Source organism: Vigna unguiculata, chromosome 7, assembly GCF_004118075.2.
Source record: "Vigna unguiculata cultivar IT97K-499-35 chromosome 7, ASM411807v1, whole genome shotgun sequence".
NCBI lineage: Eukaryota > Viridiplantae > Streptophyta > Magnoliopsida > Fabales > Fabaceae > Vigna > Vigna unguiculata.
This window is the reverse complement of record NC_040285.1, coordinates 21,711,151-21,731,309: the sequence shown is the minus strand read 5'-3', so window position 1 is coordinate 21,731,309 and position 20,159 is coordinate 21,711,151. Positions and strand designations below refer to the sequence as shown.

Sequence of the window (20,159 nt, the reverse complement as noted above, 5' to 3'; positions counted from 1 at the left end):
AGATAAGTATGTATTTTAATTTGGATTAAGAAGATAGGCACAGTCGTGATGAATTTGTCAAATTTCTTTATGGTGAATGGACTATTCACGAAATCTAAACATGTCCATGTAATTCTATTTAATTTCAATGCATTTCCTGTCATTGAACAAAAACAAAACATCATAGTCGAAGAATTATAAGATATGGTCATGGAAAAGAATAATCGATATGATTGGTTTTATACACATAGCTCTTGTCTGTGTCAGTTAGTAACCATGTGAATTAATTATTCTTAAGATTCATGAAACTCGAAATTCTGCTAAACGTCATTGTAAGTAGGGTTTACATTAATCAAGAAATGGGAATATGGCTGAAGTTATGATTTAAGTATGCATGCTTCATCAAATATATCGATCAATCTATCGATAATTTCAACAATGTCTTTCTCATTCATTATATTACTATTTTGAGATGGATACCTTCAAATTTTATTGACTCAAAATGTTAAGTGTCATATTCTAGTTCGTGTCTCTTTTTCCTTCTTTTTTTTTTCTTTCAATTACGTGCGTTTTTGAGTGCGAAGATAACTTTTCTACGTGAGATTTTGACTGCTTCAAAAAACCTGTATCAAAATTCCGTTGATACTCGGATAAAACTAGCGATGAACAATTTGGTTAAAAAATTAGAAAAAAAAAAGTAATTTTTTTAATATAAATTGAATTAACTTATCGTATATGTTAAAAATAATACTTTTCAGAAATTGTACAAAAAGGTTTGTACAAATTTATTTGCATAGTTATGTATAAGTTAATTTTAATTTGTTACTAAATACAAGGTATAAACCCAACAACAAATAGTCTGGTTCCCAAAATAACCTCAACTTATATACATTCCCTTACAAGAGTTAATCTTAGCCACACACAAAACATATTATGAAAAATTACCATATGATGTGAATAAGTGCTATGCTCTCTTTTTTATACATATATAAAAAAGAAAAAAGAAAAAAAGTATTGTGCTCCTCTAAAGTTAGACATTATATTTAATGAAAAGTTATTTAATTAGACCTTTATTTCAATTATCCACATAAACCAACTTTATTATCTTATACGGAACTGATATTAAAACGAGAAACTCTTTGAAAGACATTCTTTGAGGACATGAATGTTTGGCACAACTTGGTAAACTAGATAATAAATTATAGCGAAGTGAAAAATTTTATTTACATGTTTAACTTTGTCTCTCTTTTTTCTCAATAGACTTTAGGGTTATAAGCTTAAGTATCTGTGTATATGCTCATTTATGTGCTTAGGAGAGATTATCACTATGTTGACCTTACATTTTGTAACATTATATATGTATATAAATTAATGTGGTAATATATAGTTAAAATGGGAAGAAAAGTGTAATATTTATGTCTAATTCAAAGTGTGGAATATTAATTGAAGACATCATAGGACGCTCTTAGTTAATGCCAATATTAATGAAAAATTAATGTAGATAGGTTAACTCGTCAGCAACCCTCCTTTTTGTCTTTACTAACTTCTTTATCCCTTTTTTTGTTTTAAGATCACTTATTTGGCTTCTTCATGAGAAGCATAGAGATGATGGCAATTTCTCATCACTTATATTAATACAAACAAATCTATTCACATTAATTAATACTAAAATAATCGCTGCAGTTAACCACATTTCAGGAAGCTCAAAGAATATACTGCCATATCATTCTACAATATATAATTAAGCTTATACACGATTTACAAAAATAGTTAATTAAAAGTGGAATGCAAGAATTAAATTGAAGTCCCAAAAGTTGAAACTTTTAGGATAAATTGAAGTCCATTAGAAGCTGAAACCTTTCTTTAAAATAATGTATCAGACCATTAATTGCCCTTTCATCTTATAGCATAATATTTTCCAATACAAGGCAAACAGTACCAAATATCTGTAATCGTATAGTTTAATACTATGCTCAAGCTTTCTCGAAAATTAATTTAGAGCAGAAGATTGCATGTCACAGTCATCATTTATTTAAAAATGGGTCCAACAAAATGCATTCATGAAGAATAAATATGATCATATATGGATGTATTTCAAATTATACACTAAAAAATATATATCTCATTAATAATTAATTTTAGTGATAAAAAATTATTGTCATTATAATAACTATTTAGGTATTAATTTATAAAATAAAAAATTATTAGTTACTAATTAATTGATCACATTAATGATATTTTTTCTTAAAAATGGTTTATGGTGATAAATCAGCTATAATAATTAATCTATCCGTAATTAAGGTTTCATTTCTGTATTTTGCAGAATAAAAATTAATTAGTTTAAAATTTTTAAACTTTAGAGAATAAAATCTGTTTTAAATTTTTTGTGTTACACTATAGAACCATCATTTTTTAAAACCAAACAATGTTTTAGTGTAAGTAAGTTTTTAGATGTGGAAGAAGAAACATTAGAAGTGGGTTATGTTTTATTTATAATACATTCTCTGTTCCGAAAAGGGGGAGTAAAACAAATGGAGAATGTGAGTAATATAGCATCACTAATCTAATCTTTATATTTTTATCAACGTTCATGAGACAGCGATTCTATTTTCAATGCTACATTTTTCTTCATGATATTAAATTGAAGTTGGTGATATTTAGAACAAAAGAAATACTTTTTTGAATAAGATTATCATTTATTTTAATATAGGTTACAATTTATTAAAAACTACAAATAATAAAACTTATAATTTTCAGTTAATTTCAACAAATAATAAAGATTACATTAGGATGAGGACAAAACGTAAAAGTGAGAAATAAGTGATTACTCAAAATATTACCACAATACGAAGAAGTTAGTGCCATTTGCCTACTCGTTGTCTTCTTATTGGCATTATACATATATGTGTGTAAAAGACCAAAAGAGCTTCCAATATTAGTATTACCATGGCAACACTTTTCTAAATTCCTCCTGCCTCTTCTACACCTCTAGTCTTGGAGAGTTGATAAGAAAAGCAGTGTATGAAGAGATAAAAGAAAGAGCAGTGAAAAGATTGAGAGTGTTTTTATGTTGAAAAATGTCAAAAATTTCAGGTGATGAAGGAAGTTTCTCCTCGGCAAACAGTGTGGAAGAAGTTGATGAAGAAAGCGAGCAGCAACAGCGACAAAAGCGGCATGGCTCAACTTCTGGGGCTCGCAATCAACACCAGTTGCAGAAGCAACCAACCAAGAAGAAAAGAAACCTACCTGGAACCCCAGGCAAATATTCAAACCTCACCTTCACTTTTTCCGTTTCACTTACTCATCACAAACACCAAATTCTTCATTAATTAACTCATTCTGTGATTAAGGAAACTAAACAAGTCAAAGTGCGTTTCACTACTTTCTGTGTTGCTTAATTTGAAGTGGTAATGGTGCATGTTAGCTGTACTCTACTGGTCAAACTCTACTTACTAGGCAGTCCTTGTAAATACGTTGAATTATGGTTGAACAGAAGGTTTGGTGTGCATTATTAGTGAGAATTTTACAAGTGTGAAAAAGTTTCAATACTACTGCAACAACCTTTTAATAAGCAACATGAGGATTTCCTTATTCGAATTCATTTTCATTCTTCTTTGACTTCCTCAGTTTTTCACGATTATAAGAATTAGTTGGGTAAAAGTAGTAACATGTAATGTAAGAGGTTTATGAATAATATTAGAGTGGAAATTAAAGTGGTGAATTTTAGGAAACAGATCCGAATGCTGAAGTTATTGCTTTATCACCAACCACATTAATGGCAAGAAATAGATTCGTTTGTGAGATCTGCAACAAAGGGTTTCAGAGGGACCAAAACCTTCAGTTGCACCGGAGAGGTCACAATCTGCCATGGAAACTGAGGCAAAGAGCAAGCAACGAGGTGAAGAAAAGGGTTTATGTGTGCCCTGAGCCCTCATGCGTCCACCACAACCCAGCTCGAGCATTAGGAGACCTCACTGGCATAAAAAAGCATTACAGCAGAAAACATGGTGAAAAGAAATGGAAATGTGACAAGTGCTCTAAAAGATATGCAGTCCAATCTGATTGGAAGGCCCACCACAAAACCTGTGGCACCAGGGAATACAAATGTGATTGTGGGACCATATTTGCCAGGTATCATTACATATTTTATCACCAAACCTTCGCTTTTTAATTTTAATCACAAACCTTTGCATCATTGTTGTTCTACATAAACAACAAAGTCTTGTCACCATCCCTATATTTTTCATTTGATTCTGCTTCGTGGTAGTTTGTGTTCATAAATAAAACACATACTGGATGGATTTGACAGATAACATTTACTCTCCATTACTATTCATTTGGTGTGGTCCATTCTTTCTTTCTTCTATGTCTCATCACTTTTTTGCTCATGCACTGTTTCCAATGCTGCAACAACAACTGTCAACTTATTTAACTGTGGTGTCAAGTAAGATTTCAATTTTTTTAACTATCTTAGCATTTTTAACACAAAAAATGATCCCATCTAGATGCTAAGATTCTATCTTTTCAAAGTACATGATTCCTACATGTCTCCATTCAACACTTAATAATCTGAATCTTGCAGAAGAGACAGCTTTATCACACACAGGGCCTTTTGTGACGCATTAACCGAAGAAAACAACCGAGTAAACCCTTCATTAACGAGTGGCACTGGCACTGGCACGACACCACCAAGTTTGCAAAATGAAGTGCAGGAACTCATGGCCACAATGCCTCTAAGCAATAGTCCAAACAACGCAGTAGCAGAATTGAACAACAACTACGAGTCTAGTAAGAGGCCACTGAAAAGCCTATCCCAAGAACATGTTGTCCCAATGGCATTGAAGTCCATGAACATGAGGGGTTGCATGTCCTCTACCACTTCAGCTACACTCTTTGGTGGTCCAAAAAACATGTCACTCCCCTCATCTTCCACCCTTCAACTCAGCCCCAACAACCCTCATACTTTCAATTACTTCCAAGACAGCAAAAACGCTGCTGCATCATCAGCCCACATGTCTGCCACAGCTTTATTACAGAAAGCAGCCCAAATGGGTGCCGCTGCAACCAATAATAGCATTAACTTTCCCACCATGATGCACAAAAGCTTTGTTAGTGCCATCACTGGTCCTTCTTCCTATCACCCCTTCCATCATCAATCTCACATGGCTGGGATCAGTGCTGCTGGAGCCTTCACCGACCATTTTTTTCACAAGGGGCACCAACAAATGTCACCAATACTTGATTCCAACACCAGTGATATGGGAATCTTCGGTGCAATGTTCATGGGAAGTGACCACGTGGAACAAGAGGTTGGTGGTAGTAGTTCAAGTTTGATCCATAGAAGAGATGTATCAGAAGGAACTTCAAGGTTTGGAGGCGGTGACATGACAACGGTTCATGATTTCTTGGGCGTTGGGGGTGCAACTTCAAGAGCAGGGAGTTTGCATGAAGCAGAGAAACAACAGCAGCAAAGTTTGGAGTTAGAAGCATTAACCCAGCAGAGGTTACAAATGGTTAATCACTTTCACCACCACCTTCCACATGGGGATTCTGCTGTGGAGAAGTCCGTTTGGGACATTTAACAACTGATACAAACGTGCTGTCTGGTTTAATTTAGACAATAGAGAAGACAATTTTCCTTAAAACATTTCTTCAAAGTTTGTAACATTGTCTGATAACAGTTCCTCAGCCAATTATTCTCAATAATTAGCTTATCTTTGAATCTATTATAAGTTTAAAATCGGAAGAAAAGAAAAACGGATAAGTTCAAAATGATGATTACAATGCGAGGAAATCGAACCATGCCGAACCAGGGAAGGTAACAGGAGGTAAAGGATGGGTATGAATTTTAATAAATATAGATGCATTAAAATTTACACGATATATTTTTTAAACCTAAAACCATGTAAAATAAAATATTCTTCTGTAGAAGATTAAACATTTGTTTTAATATTTAAACTTAAAATAATAATCACCAATTTCATGTGTCAATACGATTCTTCGTAAAATTATTTCAATAATTCCTAGAAAAAAAAATTGAACAAACTATATTGCTCATTAAGTTTGTCTTTTAAAACCAGATAACCGTTAAAGAATAATTTTTTTCAAGATTGTTGAAAAGTAGAGAAAAACAATTATATCCTAATAAAGTCTGTAACTTAAAAAAAAAAAAAAAAAAAAAAGCAAACTACGTTCAATATCTCATTTGTGTTCCTAAAGTTTGCTTAATATATATTTTTTCCCTTATGTGCATTAGTTACCGGAAGCATGATAAAAGAATAAAGAAATAATGAAAATATAAACAAATTAAAAATGATAGAAAATAAAAATATTTATTCTCAAATTTGACTTGTTAATTAGATTTACTGTACCGTGTTTATAAATTTGATCCCCCAATACATGTTAATAAATATTTATTTCCCAAATCATGATTTTTAAAATATTTGATTACACAAACTTTTTATGTTTTTTTTTTTTAATAATGATAACAGTGACATTGTAAAAGAAAAACTTGTAAAAATAACTAATATTCAAATATTTATGTAAAACAACAAGATATACAATTATTTTTACAATAAAACGTTAAAAAACACAATATTATATTAAAAATAAATTAAACAGTATTATTTAAACTTCTAAATAAAAATAATTATATATATATATATATATATATATATATATATATATATATATATATATATATATATATATATATCACGCTCCACTTTGATTCCCCTATTAATCCTTTTTCCACATACTTTTTATAATTTTTCTATTTGAGATATGTAAATTTTACCTGAATTTTATAGCATTCCAATTAAATTTTAATTCAATTGCTCATATAAAATACTTTAATCAAAATTTATTTTCGTGTGCTCTTGAGGTATGTTTCACGCTTTTTTTTTTTCATTCCAAAAAATATCTTCAGAAAAGTAAGTCAATTTTGAGATAGTTCCAAAAAGTAACTTGATAATTGTTTCAATTAATAACTTCGTTTATTTTTATTTTTTCGGTAAAAGGGAAAAATAGGTTTAAAGGGTGAGTTAATTGGTTAGTACAACAACTCTCAGACTCTCAGGTTGAAACGGTGAAAACTACAAAATGGAAGTTACTGAACAGGATTATTTCAGATAGAGAAAAAAAGAGAGTAAAAGCTAAAATAATTTCAATACAAAAGATGGAAAAGGTGGTGAAATTAGAAATATGGGAAGTGTAAATAATAAAACTCCTAAAGTAACAAAACGGGCCACAGCCTAGATAGGAAGGCCATAATGAAAGAGGCCCAAAATGGTAACCCTAATTACATCACGCATTTTTATATATAAAGATAGACAGCATATTCAGCTATTATACTCTGTTCTTTGCCGAAATCTCTGTTCTCTATTTGATTTTCAACTATTACTTACTTCTTTTGCCTATTTCCTTTCCGTCTTCTTCTATATGTTCTTCGTATTCTTGATCTAAATTATGATTAAGTGTTTTTTGGAAGGCAATGATGGTAAGAACTACCTATTTTATGAGGGAATTTAGAATTTTCCCTTATGATTATAAAACTACCAATGGATCCTTCTGAGCCTTCTGTATTTTTTTTTTTTTTTCAAGGTTTAGTTGGATATTTAATTGGTATTACATATGACAGGATTGGTTGTCATGCTGGGAAGTGAGTGATTAGAGAGCCATTGAAGTGATGATGCTTTTTCTGAATTTAATGAATGTGGATTTATTCAATCAGACTACAATTATCTGATCAATGGCTCTCTTCCCTCCCGTTACTCCATTATTTCTAACTACGGCAAATTACATTTTTTTTAGAAAATATATTTTCACACATCTCCATACTCATATCATTTTCCTAATTATGGTTTTCAATATTGCAATATAATAGAAACATGTGTTTCTAATACTTATTTAATAAATCACTCACATAATATGCTTTTACATAATATGCTTTTACGACAATATACTTTTAGATCCTGGGAATAAAATGTCAATTTTAGCAATTAAACAACATATTTGGTGTTTCTTGAGGCAATATAGTCTAAAATAATACTTCACAAAATTGTGATTTTATAAAACCTAAAAAGGCTAAAATTATTCAGATCAAATGATAATATTTTATGGGGGGAAAAAAATATAAAAAGATAATATTGTAGTGACTTAACGCATTTAAACATTAATTTATAATCAACTTTATTAATAGTCTGGCTTCGGATTAAGGTCAGACTATGCCATTACTGACTGCTATAATGTGAACAGCACAATTCATACATTTTTAGCCATTGAAAAACACCATTTTTTTCATTATTCCCGTATTTCATAAGATGTCTATACTTCTTTTTTGTATCTATAATAAAATGTCCAAAAGACATAAGACATTAAACACAAAAGGAAAATGACATTTTAATCTATTGACCAATTTTTAGCCCACCACTTTCATTACTCTTAGATCATTTATTTTAATTTTTTGTAATGATGTATTGATAAAAATAATGAGAATAGTGAATTAAAAGTGAATAAAAAAATGAATTAAAATATCATTATCCAAACACAAAATGCGATATATCATGCATAGGGGTCAATAGACGTTAGGATCCCAATAAATCCAATGCTAAAAGGCAGGGGTTATTGCAAAAAGTCTAATGCTGATCAACACTGCAGGCGGGTTATTGCAAAAAATCTAATCTGCCGTTAAAAAACTGTATAACTCCAAGAGGTTCATTATTTAGCCACATCGAGTAATTTTGCAGGGTTGAGGTCTCTTCACCTTTTCACCTTTCCACCTCCTGAGAAATTCTCAAAGTCATTGGCTGATATTGAATTGTATCAGACTAGCAGAGCTATATTGCAATAATCTATTAAACTTATATCATAGTAAAAAGAAGCATGGAGTAACAAAAAAATTGGTTTTCCACCATCCATATCCATGGAGATGGTCCTAAGTATGATTGGTCTGTGGGAATGGTTGCCCCAAACGTAGCTGAATGCAAACATGAATTGTATTCGAGACAGCCTTCAAAATCTCTTTCTCTGCTTGCTGTGCCATTTCCATTGCATGCCTGTGGATAAATAAACATAAGCTGACCCAATGACCCAATTCACAACCAAACCGACTAAAGGTTAGACGAGAGATATTACCGAATTAGGATATCATGTGGCATGGACACCTCAATTTGAAGAACTATCTTGCTCTGAAACGTGTGGCGTGTTATGTGCTCAACTACCATCTGAAACCGGCGAGCGACAATTAAAGATTGAATACACAAGTAATTTTAAACCAACCTTTAAAATTCAACAGTACTTCCATTAAAAATGAAAGCATCTTTCAGCCACCTTCAGTAAATATTGAAACAGAGAAACTTCGTAAGACACTCACACTAAGAGAACCGCAACCATCTAATTCCCCAAATTTTATGGCTAAAAGAACATGAATAGTTGCAGAATAATCCGTTTGCACTGAACCAATAAAATCAAAGAATCCCAAAATAGAGGAAAGTCCCACATAAAATTACAACTAAAACCTACTTTGATTGTCTTCTGCTTTTCCCATACAAAATGTTACCTGAGGGAATTTGGATGAGATGATGTCAGAAACAATTCCTTTAATGTTACCATCCTCAGCAGGAACAATACTGTGCTGGTCCATGTCTTCACTCCAACTATCTTGCTGATCTATTGTGCAGGGAGAAGCATGTGACATTGCAGGATCTACGAAAAAGAAATAAGAATAGGACAAATTTAGAGTTAAAAGGTGCAAAATAGCAAAACACCTTCACTACCAAAAAAAGAAAAGTCATTTAGATTTTTAAATTTAAGAAAACCCCGTTAAAATACATCACTGGAAATAACTGAATTTAAGTTGCTCTAAGGCTGCAATTTTAAATATAGCCTGCATGAATAGAAAATTAGGCATATCTTTGTCATGCACCGATCTATGGTGGGTGAAATAAGATAGAATGAAAAGGACCAATGGTGACAGACTTGATCTTCATTATGACAGCCATAACAGGCTGAAGCATTTTCTATCCATACAATGGTTAGTACCAGTGCCAAACAGTTTGCATGAAAGTGCTGAAAGAAAGACAACTGTTTTGGTTCATAAGAACCAAAGATACTGTTTTTCAGCTTTGAACAACGGCTAAAATAAGGATGCATAGCAGAGATGGGACAAATCCTTGCCCTGACGCCAACTTAAAATCGAAGGAGATAATACTTTAGTGACAGTTAATGAATGAGAAATTTGCTCAACTCGAGATTTATATACACTGCTAATATATGCATAACACACTTTTGCAAGACAAAAAAAATTAATTATACTTTTATTAAATGGAACAATTACCATTTTATAATTTTCAACAATAATAATCTCATACAAACATTAATTCAGTACCAGTCAGATTATTCCATTGCTTAGCTTCCGTTCTTCTAAAGCAGGGACTTCATTTTATGTCCCCCATTAAACTGCATCCTATCAGGACATTTAATTACTTACTCTTTTGTTCAGACTTGACTTGACATAAAACTTACTTCTGCTCTAGCCCTTTTGTCAATTCCTGATTTGTTTTTATCGGCAAATGTTTGTTGTTATCAACACCAACCCACGACTTATAACTCCTTTTCTACTTGTACCAACTAGCCGACCTTATATAACTATATAATTTATATATATTTAAATTATTTTTCATTGTATATCTAAATTTAATTCAATTCAATTTGAAATTTAAAATTCAATTATAGGGGTTCACAGTAACTTTGGGTAACAACTATGTCCATTATTAAAAAGAATTGTGAAAACAAAATAATTACGACTCTGCAATAGCCAAGAAATTTATAAAGCTAAAAGACACACACCTATGTGTATAAAAATTTCAACGACTGTAGGGTGAGACTTGTGAATTTGATGACGAACGTTTTCACCAATGTCATGTGCAGCACTGACACTAGAAAAAGGATCAACCTGCAAGGTAAAACTACAAATTAAACCCTGAAAACTGGTAAAACTACACAGTAAACCCTGACACATGCAGTCCAATCATGAGTTCATAACACAGCGCATGTGGCATGAATATAAAAGACAGGAGAACTGACCTCAATATGTACATCAAGATACAGATATGAACCAGCTCTTCTACCCCTTAACCGATGGCACCCCTGCATACAAATTAGAAAAGAAAATTCAAAGAAATGAACAAAAAAAAAATGTAATCTAAGCTGATATATTCATATATAGTATACCAAAACAGTATTAATGTACACCTAGTTAAACTGCATACAAAAAATTAAACTAGAACTTTACACATTTCTTCAAGTAAAAGATGAAACTGGAAAATAAATCATATGCAAGTTTCTCAAGGTTGCAAAGTTAACAGTTTAAAATGAATATTTGAAAATAAATAAATAAATAAACCTTGACACCATCTACTTGCAATATTGTTTGTTTAATAGGATCCAACTGCTGTGCTGGGATTGCAGCATCAACCAATTCCAAGACACTGATAATTGATCAAAAAAAGCAGAAATAAAATTAGAGCTAGAAGTATGGACATAACCAAAATTGGCTGCAGATAATTCTAGTAGTCTATAAACTTTTTTCTATCCCCCTTAGTTTAGGCAGAATTAGTTCCAAGTCGTTAAACATCTTGAGTCACTTTACACCCATTTGTATTCTAATGTTATCTCAGTAGTTTCCCAAATTCAAATTTCCATTAAGCATGGACAAAGAGGTAGTAAACTATATGCCTGAAATTATTAAATAAATGAATTTGCATTAGCCATTAAACGTGCACATCAATTTATATATGTCAAACGTGCATCATTAAAAGATCAGCCCAACATGACAACCATCCATCAAATCCGTCTGGGAAAAACAAGTAGACAAGTTAAATTTAATTAGATGTCATATCCAACAAGATAAATGTAATCTAATTTAGAGGTATCCAGCACATGTCTATGTCTAGTAGGTTTGTTCAATATTTTGTTGTATCCTTGTATCAGGATACACTTAGTTCCCTTAAGTTGTTTAACTCAGGTTCAAAAATGTGCCTGACATACATACGTAGGATTAAAAAAGACAGTTTCAATAACGTATAAACAATCAGTTAAATTTGCAAGCAAAGTGAAAGATAAATTGCAGAAGAGCGGATAAAGGTACCTTTGGTAACCACTTTCAGCTCCAGCTTTCAAAATCATGCCTGAGACGAGAAGTCCAGCAAGGGGATCTAGAAACTTCACTCCAAGAATAGATCCTCCTAATATAGAGATGAAAATCGATAACAAGTGAATGTAAGCAAAGATGAAAATCGATAACAAGTGAATGTAAGCAAAGACCGAAGGCATAAATGGATCAAGTGCCCAAAATCAACACCTAGGAATGCAAAAGGAAATATTTATTTAGAGGTTTAGGGTCAAATTTTAGTCCGGAAAGAAACATTCAATTATCATTTACTCCCATAACATTAATTTAATAAATTTAATCACTCAAACCCTTAATAATTTTGTCTATCCTTTCACTTTAGTCTAATACTGCTAACAAAAATCTTAAAGTTTACATTTCACGATTTGATTAGTAGTCTATAATAATCAAGTATTATGATGCTGTCACAGGCTAGCATTTCATGTAAACCATGTTAAGCCCAAAATGGACAGAGGAAATAAATTATTAGGGATTAGACGTTTGAATTTACTTGAGAGAACAAATTATGAAAGTAACCTTCAAGAACTAATTGAATTATAAGTTCTTTTGGATTAAATTTGGACTCTACTAAAAATATAAATACAAGGTCTTGGATGGTAAAATATGATGAAATATCAGAGGGTTTTTCTAGTTTAACAATTATGACAATTTACATAAAAAAGACTCAAATTCAGTAAATTAAATAACCAAAAATCAATGAAAATTCTAGTCTGTAGACAGTAAACAAAGCACTAGTTCACTTTTTGATGTTATAATGTTAAACAAAAGCAAAAGCATCTGATCAATTCAACTAATTCAAACGAGTTGTCCACATATGACAACTTAAGCTCCTATTCAGACTTCAGAGACTTTAAAAATGGTGAGTGACCACATCTAGTTATGTCAATTTTGGTAGCAGAAAAAACAGAAAATCCATTACAAGTGTACCAATAAAACTAGATGAACAAAAGCAGCTCGTAAATTCACATGTCAAAACACAATAAAAATTGTTAAATATAAAGTATGCAACTGGAGTTCAATGACCATAACCACTTTTTATTTTTAATAGATGTCCATAAAAAACTGATAACTTATTTGTGATTATATAATTAACATCATACCATATGATTAATAATAATAACCCAACAAATAAACACAACTATCGCTGGCTTGTAAGCAGGAAAACCTGATTGACAACATATATTGAACTAGGAGCCAGTATTATAGGACTTTCTCCTGAATAACAGTAACCTTTCAAAGAAACAAGTTTTAAGTTCTATACCAACTCCAATGAGAGCAACAACTGATGAAATTGCATCTGCACGATGGTGCCATGCATTTGCTTTCATTAGTCCACTACCTTGCTTCTCACTAGCTTGTTTTGTTACCCAGTAAAGCCTACAAATTCGAAAAGCAAATATAGACACTCAAGTCTTGGTAATGCATATTAAATTAAACCATATGAGGGCATCAAGAAAAAGAAAAAGAAACTACGAGAGGTATTTAAGTTACAAGGTTATGATGTCAAAATGCCAACCAAGAGCAAGAGTAAAGAAACTCAATTTAGACCTATTTCAGGAGAGGAAAAATCAAGGAGTTAAGACCATGGACACATTCCCTGGGAAGTACAATGCTGAGCTAACATAACTACAGCGATAGCTTAATTAATTTTTCCAGAGATTCATTCAACCAAACGTTTTTCTCTAAATGTTTCCTACTTGGTGATTATACTTTGATATCAGCCCCATTGACTTGAGATTGCATCAAACTTTGTTGATTTTCAACTTACACTCATGGTTGAAAATTATCAGATACCAATCAATGAAGGATTAGTCAAAGACAGCATATTTAAAACAGTGGCATAGGACACAGGTGGCTAGAATAGGTATCAGGAATAATGGGACCTCCTCAACCTGGTACAAGTTAATATTAAGAAAAAGTAATACCCTTCTTTAACGCATATTGACACAATAGTCATATTCAAAGCAAGGATGGGATGATCCATGTCAATTCCATGATGATGTCCACCATGCTCGTGGCTATGCCGATGTGCTAATCCCTCGCTAACCATTTCAGGACCAGATGAGAACAATCCCTGCACGTGTATAACAATGGCTTCTAAGTATTGAATGGATGACAAAATATCCACTTTAAATAATTAGCCTAACAAGATGCTAAATCAAAAATTTCTTTATATCGTGTATTTTATGGGAATAAATGAAGCAACAAATAGATCAAAGTTTGAATTTCAATACCATTAAAAGGTCTACAGCATGCCAAGCAATGCCACCTCCAGTAGCCAAAAGCATGCAAGAGATTCCAAGAGCTCCTATAGTCTCAAATTTACCATGTCCTGAGATAAGAAACCAGAGAAATATAACCATTAATGACACAGAAAACTTTCAGTAAAGAACAGATGAATGGCGACCATTAGCCTAATGAGTAATCACAACAAATAACAGAGCAAAAGAACATTATGCAATTATTATTAGTATTTCTATAATTATATCTAACTGTCAGATAAGCAAAGCACTTATATTCAAACAACTCATTCAGAATATCTAACATAAACTGCAACACGATGCATGAGAGATAAATGGAGTAGCGTGTAGATACAAATCAAGCGACCATATGGATGTTCTTTATCTCTAGGCGCCTTGGCAACCTTGAAAGAAACCAAAGCTATGCCACTAAGAACCTGCGACACCAAGAATGACGGAGATGAACGTCGTTCGGAGACAAGTTGCACTAAAGGAGTGTATGTGAGTGTGGGAGTTAGCACTTACCACATCGGATATGGAATGAGCAGCATCGGCGATAATGGCGGTGCTCCCGGAAAGATAGCCGGTGACGGCTTTTCCGGTGGCTAAACAGATGTCGGCGGCGAGACCCAAGCGGAAAATATTCTCTCCCTCCTTGTGGCGGCGATCGTGTTCATCGTGGTGGGAATGACCCAAATGCCATCTCTTTGGGATTTTGAATGCGGGATTTTCAGTCAAACAGGACTGTAATGGATGGCAATTAAGCGATTCCAAGACCGGAGGGGGGAAATTCGAAGAGGAAAGGCGTGAAATGCATGTTCGGTATAAGGGATTCAGATTTCTCAATCTAAACCCCATGCTTTTTTCTTCAGATTCTAAGATCTAACTAGGGTTTTCTTAACCTCTAATGTTTTTTCCCCTTCAATTAGATGATAGTTGCTGAAGCGATGCCGAATCCTTTCAGCGGCAAATTGTTGAACTTCATCTTCACACTCACGTCGATCTGACGCAAGTATGCGAGGTGTGACACGTGTCGACAGGACAAAAAGTTGTAACCGCTCTGCCACATGCCCAACGAATCTTCACGCTTATAACATTTAGCATGATTCATGGACAAGGATAAAAATCAATTCTACACCCCTCCCTACGGATCTGCGCGCCTTATATTTGAATGGCAAAAATTAAGTTGATTCAGTATCGGATTAAGTTTAATCTCAAACTTAGTTAAGTTTTAAGGAATTTTAAAAAATATAATTGAATATTTATCAAGAAACTTATAGGTTTAATTAGTCGTATGCATCTACTCTCATTCATATGTCTCAGTTGACATTTAATTTAAAAAAAATATATCAATCAAATCCCAACTTTTGATAGATAAGTGTCATCCAGACAAAAATTATTAATCCCGTTAAATTTATTCATGACTTTTATTATTAAATTTTAATATAAATATCAATACTTAATTTTGTAACTCATTTTAAATATTAATATTGTTAACGACATTATTAATTTTTTTCTTAGAAGGACATAATTAAGATATTTTTTCAAAAGTTGAATCTCAATTGACACATTTTTTAAAAGTGAATATTAAACTGACACATAAAGAAAAGTGGGTACCAGTGGCGAAACTTAGACAAAAAATTTAGAGGTGTCAAATTAGATTTTTTTTTTTCAAATTTCTAACTATAAGAATGTTAGAAAGTTATTTTTCATTGTCTTTAATTATTGGATTCACATGAAATTTCTAAGGTTTAATTAACGTAGATGTAACTTTTTTTCATCTCCATCACAAGTCTTGCTCTTGTAAAAGAAAGAACCATTACTCTTTTTTACAATTTTTCTAATATAAATTTATTATTACTCACCTATTTAGAAAAGGATAAATTTATCACCTTCAAGTGATATATCATGATATACAGTAGACAAATTTATTACATATAAAAAAAAGATATATTTCTTTAAAAAATAGTGAGATTGAGGATGAAAATTAAAATATGAGAAGGAAAAAGGAAAAAAGAAGTGGAAGTAATAAGAAAGAAATGAAAAAAAAAAGAAAAAAAGAAAACTATGCATGAAGTTTTAAACAAAAAATTTAAAAGCTAATATAAATAATATAATATATATATATATATATATATATATATATATAAGTAATTTTAAAATAAATATAAAAATTGAAGAAAAATAAATGGAAAGTCGTGGCTCCTCTATGTTATATTTAATGTATCATTTGTGAGTGTGATCCAACTAATTAAACAAAACTTTATAATAATGTAGTTGTTATTTATGTTTTTTTACTTTTAAATCATTGATCGACTAATTTTTTTTCTTTTAACGATCTCATATACATCAGGGAATACGTTTTTTCTCCCTTCAAGAACAGGTATATAGAAAATTGAAGAGGGAAGATGCAAATTAGTACACCGGTCAAAGATTAAAAGAAAATAAAAGTCATGTCTTCTTCCTAGTAACAAATTTAATTAAACTTAAAACAAAATTCAGGTTGACGGAGCATATGTAAATATCATTTGCTCCTTTTTAATCTTTTAAATTAATGGGTACTGATAAAAAACTGTTATTAATAAAGTGTTTAATTTCATTTGTGAGGATTTTTACTATTAAACATTTTAGTAAAGAAGTAATTAAAGTTAATTTTATGAAAGTTTCTGCTATTAAGTCTATTAAAGACTTAATAACCAATTAGTTGAATTAAATCTAAGGAACGAGATAACTTCTTGTTGAGAAAAAGTTTTGTAATCATACCATAGTGATAATGATTTCTTAATGTCTTTATCACTTTTATAAATTTTTAAATAATCATATCATTTACAAAATATACTTGGATATAATATATCTCATTATTAGGGTACGCTTATTTTTATTATTTTCATTTCATGTTTTTTTTTCCTCTAATATTTCACTTTTTCGTGAGCATGTTGTTCTTTCTTTGCATTTATTTCTTCACTTTTTCCTATTGTAATTACCACCCGCAAGTTGTGTGTTGTCACCTAAAAATAAAAAATCAAAAACATATTATGCGTGAAGCGAAATTCAAATATATCAGGTTAATTATTCAGCAATTTATAAGTTTCCTTCTTGTTATGAGTTCATAAAATAGTTACAATATTAATTGTCTGATGAATAATCCCACTTGAATTTTGTCTCCTAAACAAATTATTCGTATAACGATTACCAAACTGGCTTTTGTCAACATTATGTCTTTCTCAATTTTACCTCTAAAAAAATTGAAATTCGCGACTTATTTTAAAAGTCTTAATTGGCAAAGTAAATATTTACATATTTTCATACTTTGCATATTTATAGTTATATACATATATGTATCTACAAAATTTCAACGCATTGATTATTCAAGAAATTTGGTATAACATAAAATGAATTAATATATGTCATAGTTTTTGAAATCGCAAAAATAATAGTGATGATGTCAATGATTTCATCTTGTAGTATTAACAAAGACGGTTTGTGTCATCTAAATGGCATTTTATTATTTTTTGCGTTCATCACCATTTAGAATTGTCTCACAGGTGGATAAGCTTATATGTTTTGAAAATCTTTGTATCATCTATATAAAAAAGAAAACAATATACACAAAAAAAAAGAAAGTAAAGAAGTGAGAACAATTATCAATTAATAATTTATGACATTACAATTATACCCATGTAGTCAAACTCACTGGTTGATTCAAGTGTATCAATTTAAATTTATATTTGTTGTAACTAGTCAAATAACATACATTTAAAATCCCAAAGTGAAACTTACATAAAACTACTAGAATTTTTGACCCGTGCACGGTTATTCTTTAACGAATGAATTTTGTTTTTTTATAAATGAATAAAATTAAGAAGTTAAAAGTAGATATTAATAATAATGATAAATATGATTTAAAATAGGAAATATCAATTTTATTATGTTTATAAATGAATGTAACAATTCTGAAACATCTAAATCATGACAATACTAATTGTAGTAATTATTGTTTTGTTCAATATAAAGTTTTAATTTTCTAAACATTTATAGATGTACTTGTTATGAACATTTATACAAAACTTCTTATTGATTTCATGGTTCAGAAGACCATTACAATCTGCAATATAAAATCAATATAACTTTATTAAATTTAAAATTGGATTAAAAAAATAAAAGAATGCAATACAATAATTGACAAATAACCGGAATCGTATAAGATTAATTTGTATACCTCTTATCAAAGATTTTTAAATATTTATTTGTAAACCACATTTGTAGTTGTAGTGGTTAGTTACATTTTCATTTTCATCCATATTTAGTATTTTCAATCCAATCTTTTTTTCTATTTCACTCTAGAAACTGTTACATATAGTTGTCCATGAGTGAATATGGCACGAGAAAGATAAAGTCCAACTTTAGAGAGAGTTTGCTCTTGTCTTTTGTTATATGTGTTCTAAGTCACACAGCTACCTTTCACCTAATTAAATTAAACATTAATATAATTAAAATTCATTTCTCAATAAAAAATAATATCATTAAAATCCAGCTGCAATACATCACAAAAATTTCTAATTAAAAATTAATACAATTATAATTTTCTAATTTTGCAATCACAATTTTGTATAGAACCAAAACATAATAAGGTTTGGTATTTCTTAATTATAAAGTTATTATTTATTACTTTTCGTATTCATTAATTATAACGTTACTATTTATTAGTTCTTGTGTAAAGAAATTTTTATTAATGTTATTGGTGAAGATAGATGAGAAATTGCTTCTTTTGATTTATTTTCCCTCTTTTATTTTATTTTAATTCTTTTCATATTTCCATATTTTATTACATTATTTTCATACACGGTATATTAATGCTATTTGTGGAAATAAAGAATTCAACCTTCCAATGCAAGTATTTTATTAAAATAAAGATGAAGAAGAACTTGTTCCCTAATAGATGAAGAAAAGGAACAACTTCCATGAATCAACTATATCATTCCAAATCTTAGCTTCAAGCATACCTTTCTGCCGATAATTGTTACATTAATTTCGTTGTGCTCTCGATGCACCAACCTCTTGAACTAAAGGTATCTCAAGCCCTTTCTTTTTTTCTTTATCAAGAACAAAAACATTAGGACGATATGAGAAATAAATAAAACATACCAAGATATAACACTTATGTAAACGACTACAATATTAAAATAATTTAAAATTTTAATCCTGAAATTGTCATTTTCAATTACTGGACATACATAAAGAGATAATACTACTCACATAAAACATACTTTCAAAATATGTCACTGTGAGAATTAATTATTATTAATGTTATATGTTCTACCAAATCAATTAAATAAGAATTAAACAATTAATCAAACTTGTTACCATATTATAATAGTTTTTTGTGATTTTGATTTCAAATAAAAATTTTAATACCATATATTTCGAATTTAAAATTTTGTAATATGTATTTTAAGTGTATAGAAAAAAAAAAAGCAAACCATCATCTTTGAGAACATGTATCTTAAGTTATTTTTATTTTTGTCAATATAATTGATTTTTGGAGATGAAAAGTAGGTATGAAAAAATGAAAAGTTTTGAAAGGTGTATAAATCTTCTTCAGAAAGTTAAATAAAATTAAGTAAAAGAGTCATTCATAGATTTAACCTATTAAACTTTAATAAATATTTATCAGAGTGTGATCTTTGTTGAAAGGGGGAGCTACTTCAACTCATACGAAGATGGTTTTGATGATGTCCAAGGCTACACTT

At 30.6% G+C, this 20,159-nt stretch overlaps 2 protein-coding genes and 2 non-coding genes across 4 annotated transcripts; 3 read left to right on the top strand and 1 right to left on the bottom strand.

Annotated features, from left to right (window-relative positions):
* Window positions 1–2,860: 2,860 nt before the first annotated feature.
* LOC114192751 (zinc finger protein GAI-ASSOCIATED FACTOR 1-like) lies at window positions 2,861–5,612 on the top strand. The gene is made up of 3 exons (XM_028082548.1): window positions 2,861–3,237; window positions 3,714–4,110; window positions 4,562–5,612. The coding sequence occupies exons 1-3, from the start codon at window positions 3,057–3,059 to the stop codon at window positions 5,559–5,561; spliced, it is 1,578 nt and encodes a 525-aa protein (XP_027938349.1). The 5' UTR covers window positions 2,861–3,056; the 3' UTR covers window positions 5,562–5,612.
* Window positions 5,613–7,462: 1,850 nt separating this feature from the next.
* LOC114192850 lies at window positions 7,463–7,559 on the top strand. Its single transcript, XR_003606169.1, has one exon. It is a non-coding gene; the product is annotated as a small nucleolar RNA R41 (small nucleolar RNA).
* Window positions 7,560–7,656: 97 nt separating this feature from the next.
* LOC114192852 lies at window positions 7,657–7,732 on the top strand. The gene has a single exon (XR_003606171.1). It is a non-coding gene; the product is annotated as a small nucleolar RNA Z155 (small nucleolar RNA).
* Window positions 7,733–8,642: 910 nt separating this feature from the next.
* Window positions 8,643–15,549, bottom strand: LOC114192519 (metal tolerance protein 2). The gene is made up of 12 exons (XM_028082265.1): window positions 14,935–15,549; window positions 14,777–14,846; window positions 14,404–14,501; window positions 14,095–14,243; window positions 13,431–13,546; window positions 12,128–12,224; window positions 11,384–11,468; window positions 11,065–11,127; window positions 10,828–10,933; window positions 9,539–9,684; window positions 9,115–9,203; window positions 8,643–9,035 (listed from the first exon to the last, which is right to left on the bottom strand). The coding sequence occupies exons 1-12, from the start codon at window positions 15,265–15,267 to the stop codon at window positions 8,915–8,917; spliced, it is 1,473 nt and encodes a 490-aa protein (XP_027938066.1). The 5' UTR covers window positions 15,268–15,549; the 3' UTR covers window positions 8,643–8,914.
* Window positions 15,550–20,159: the final 4,610 nt, after the last annotated feature.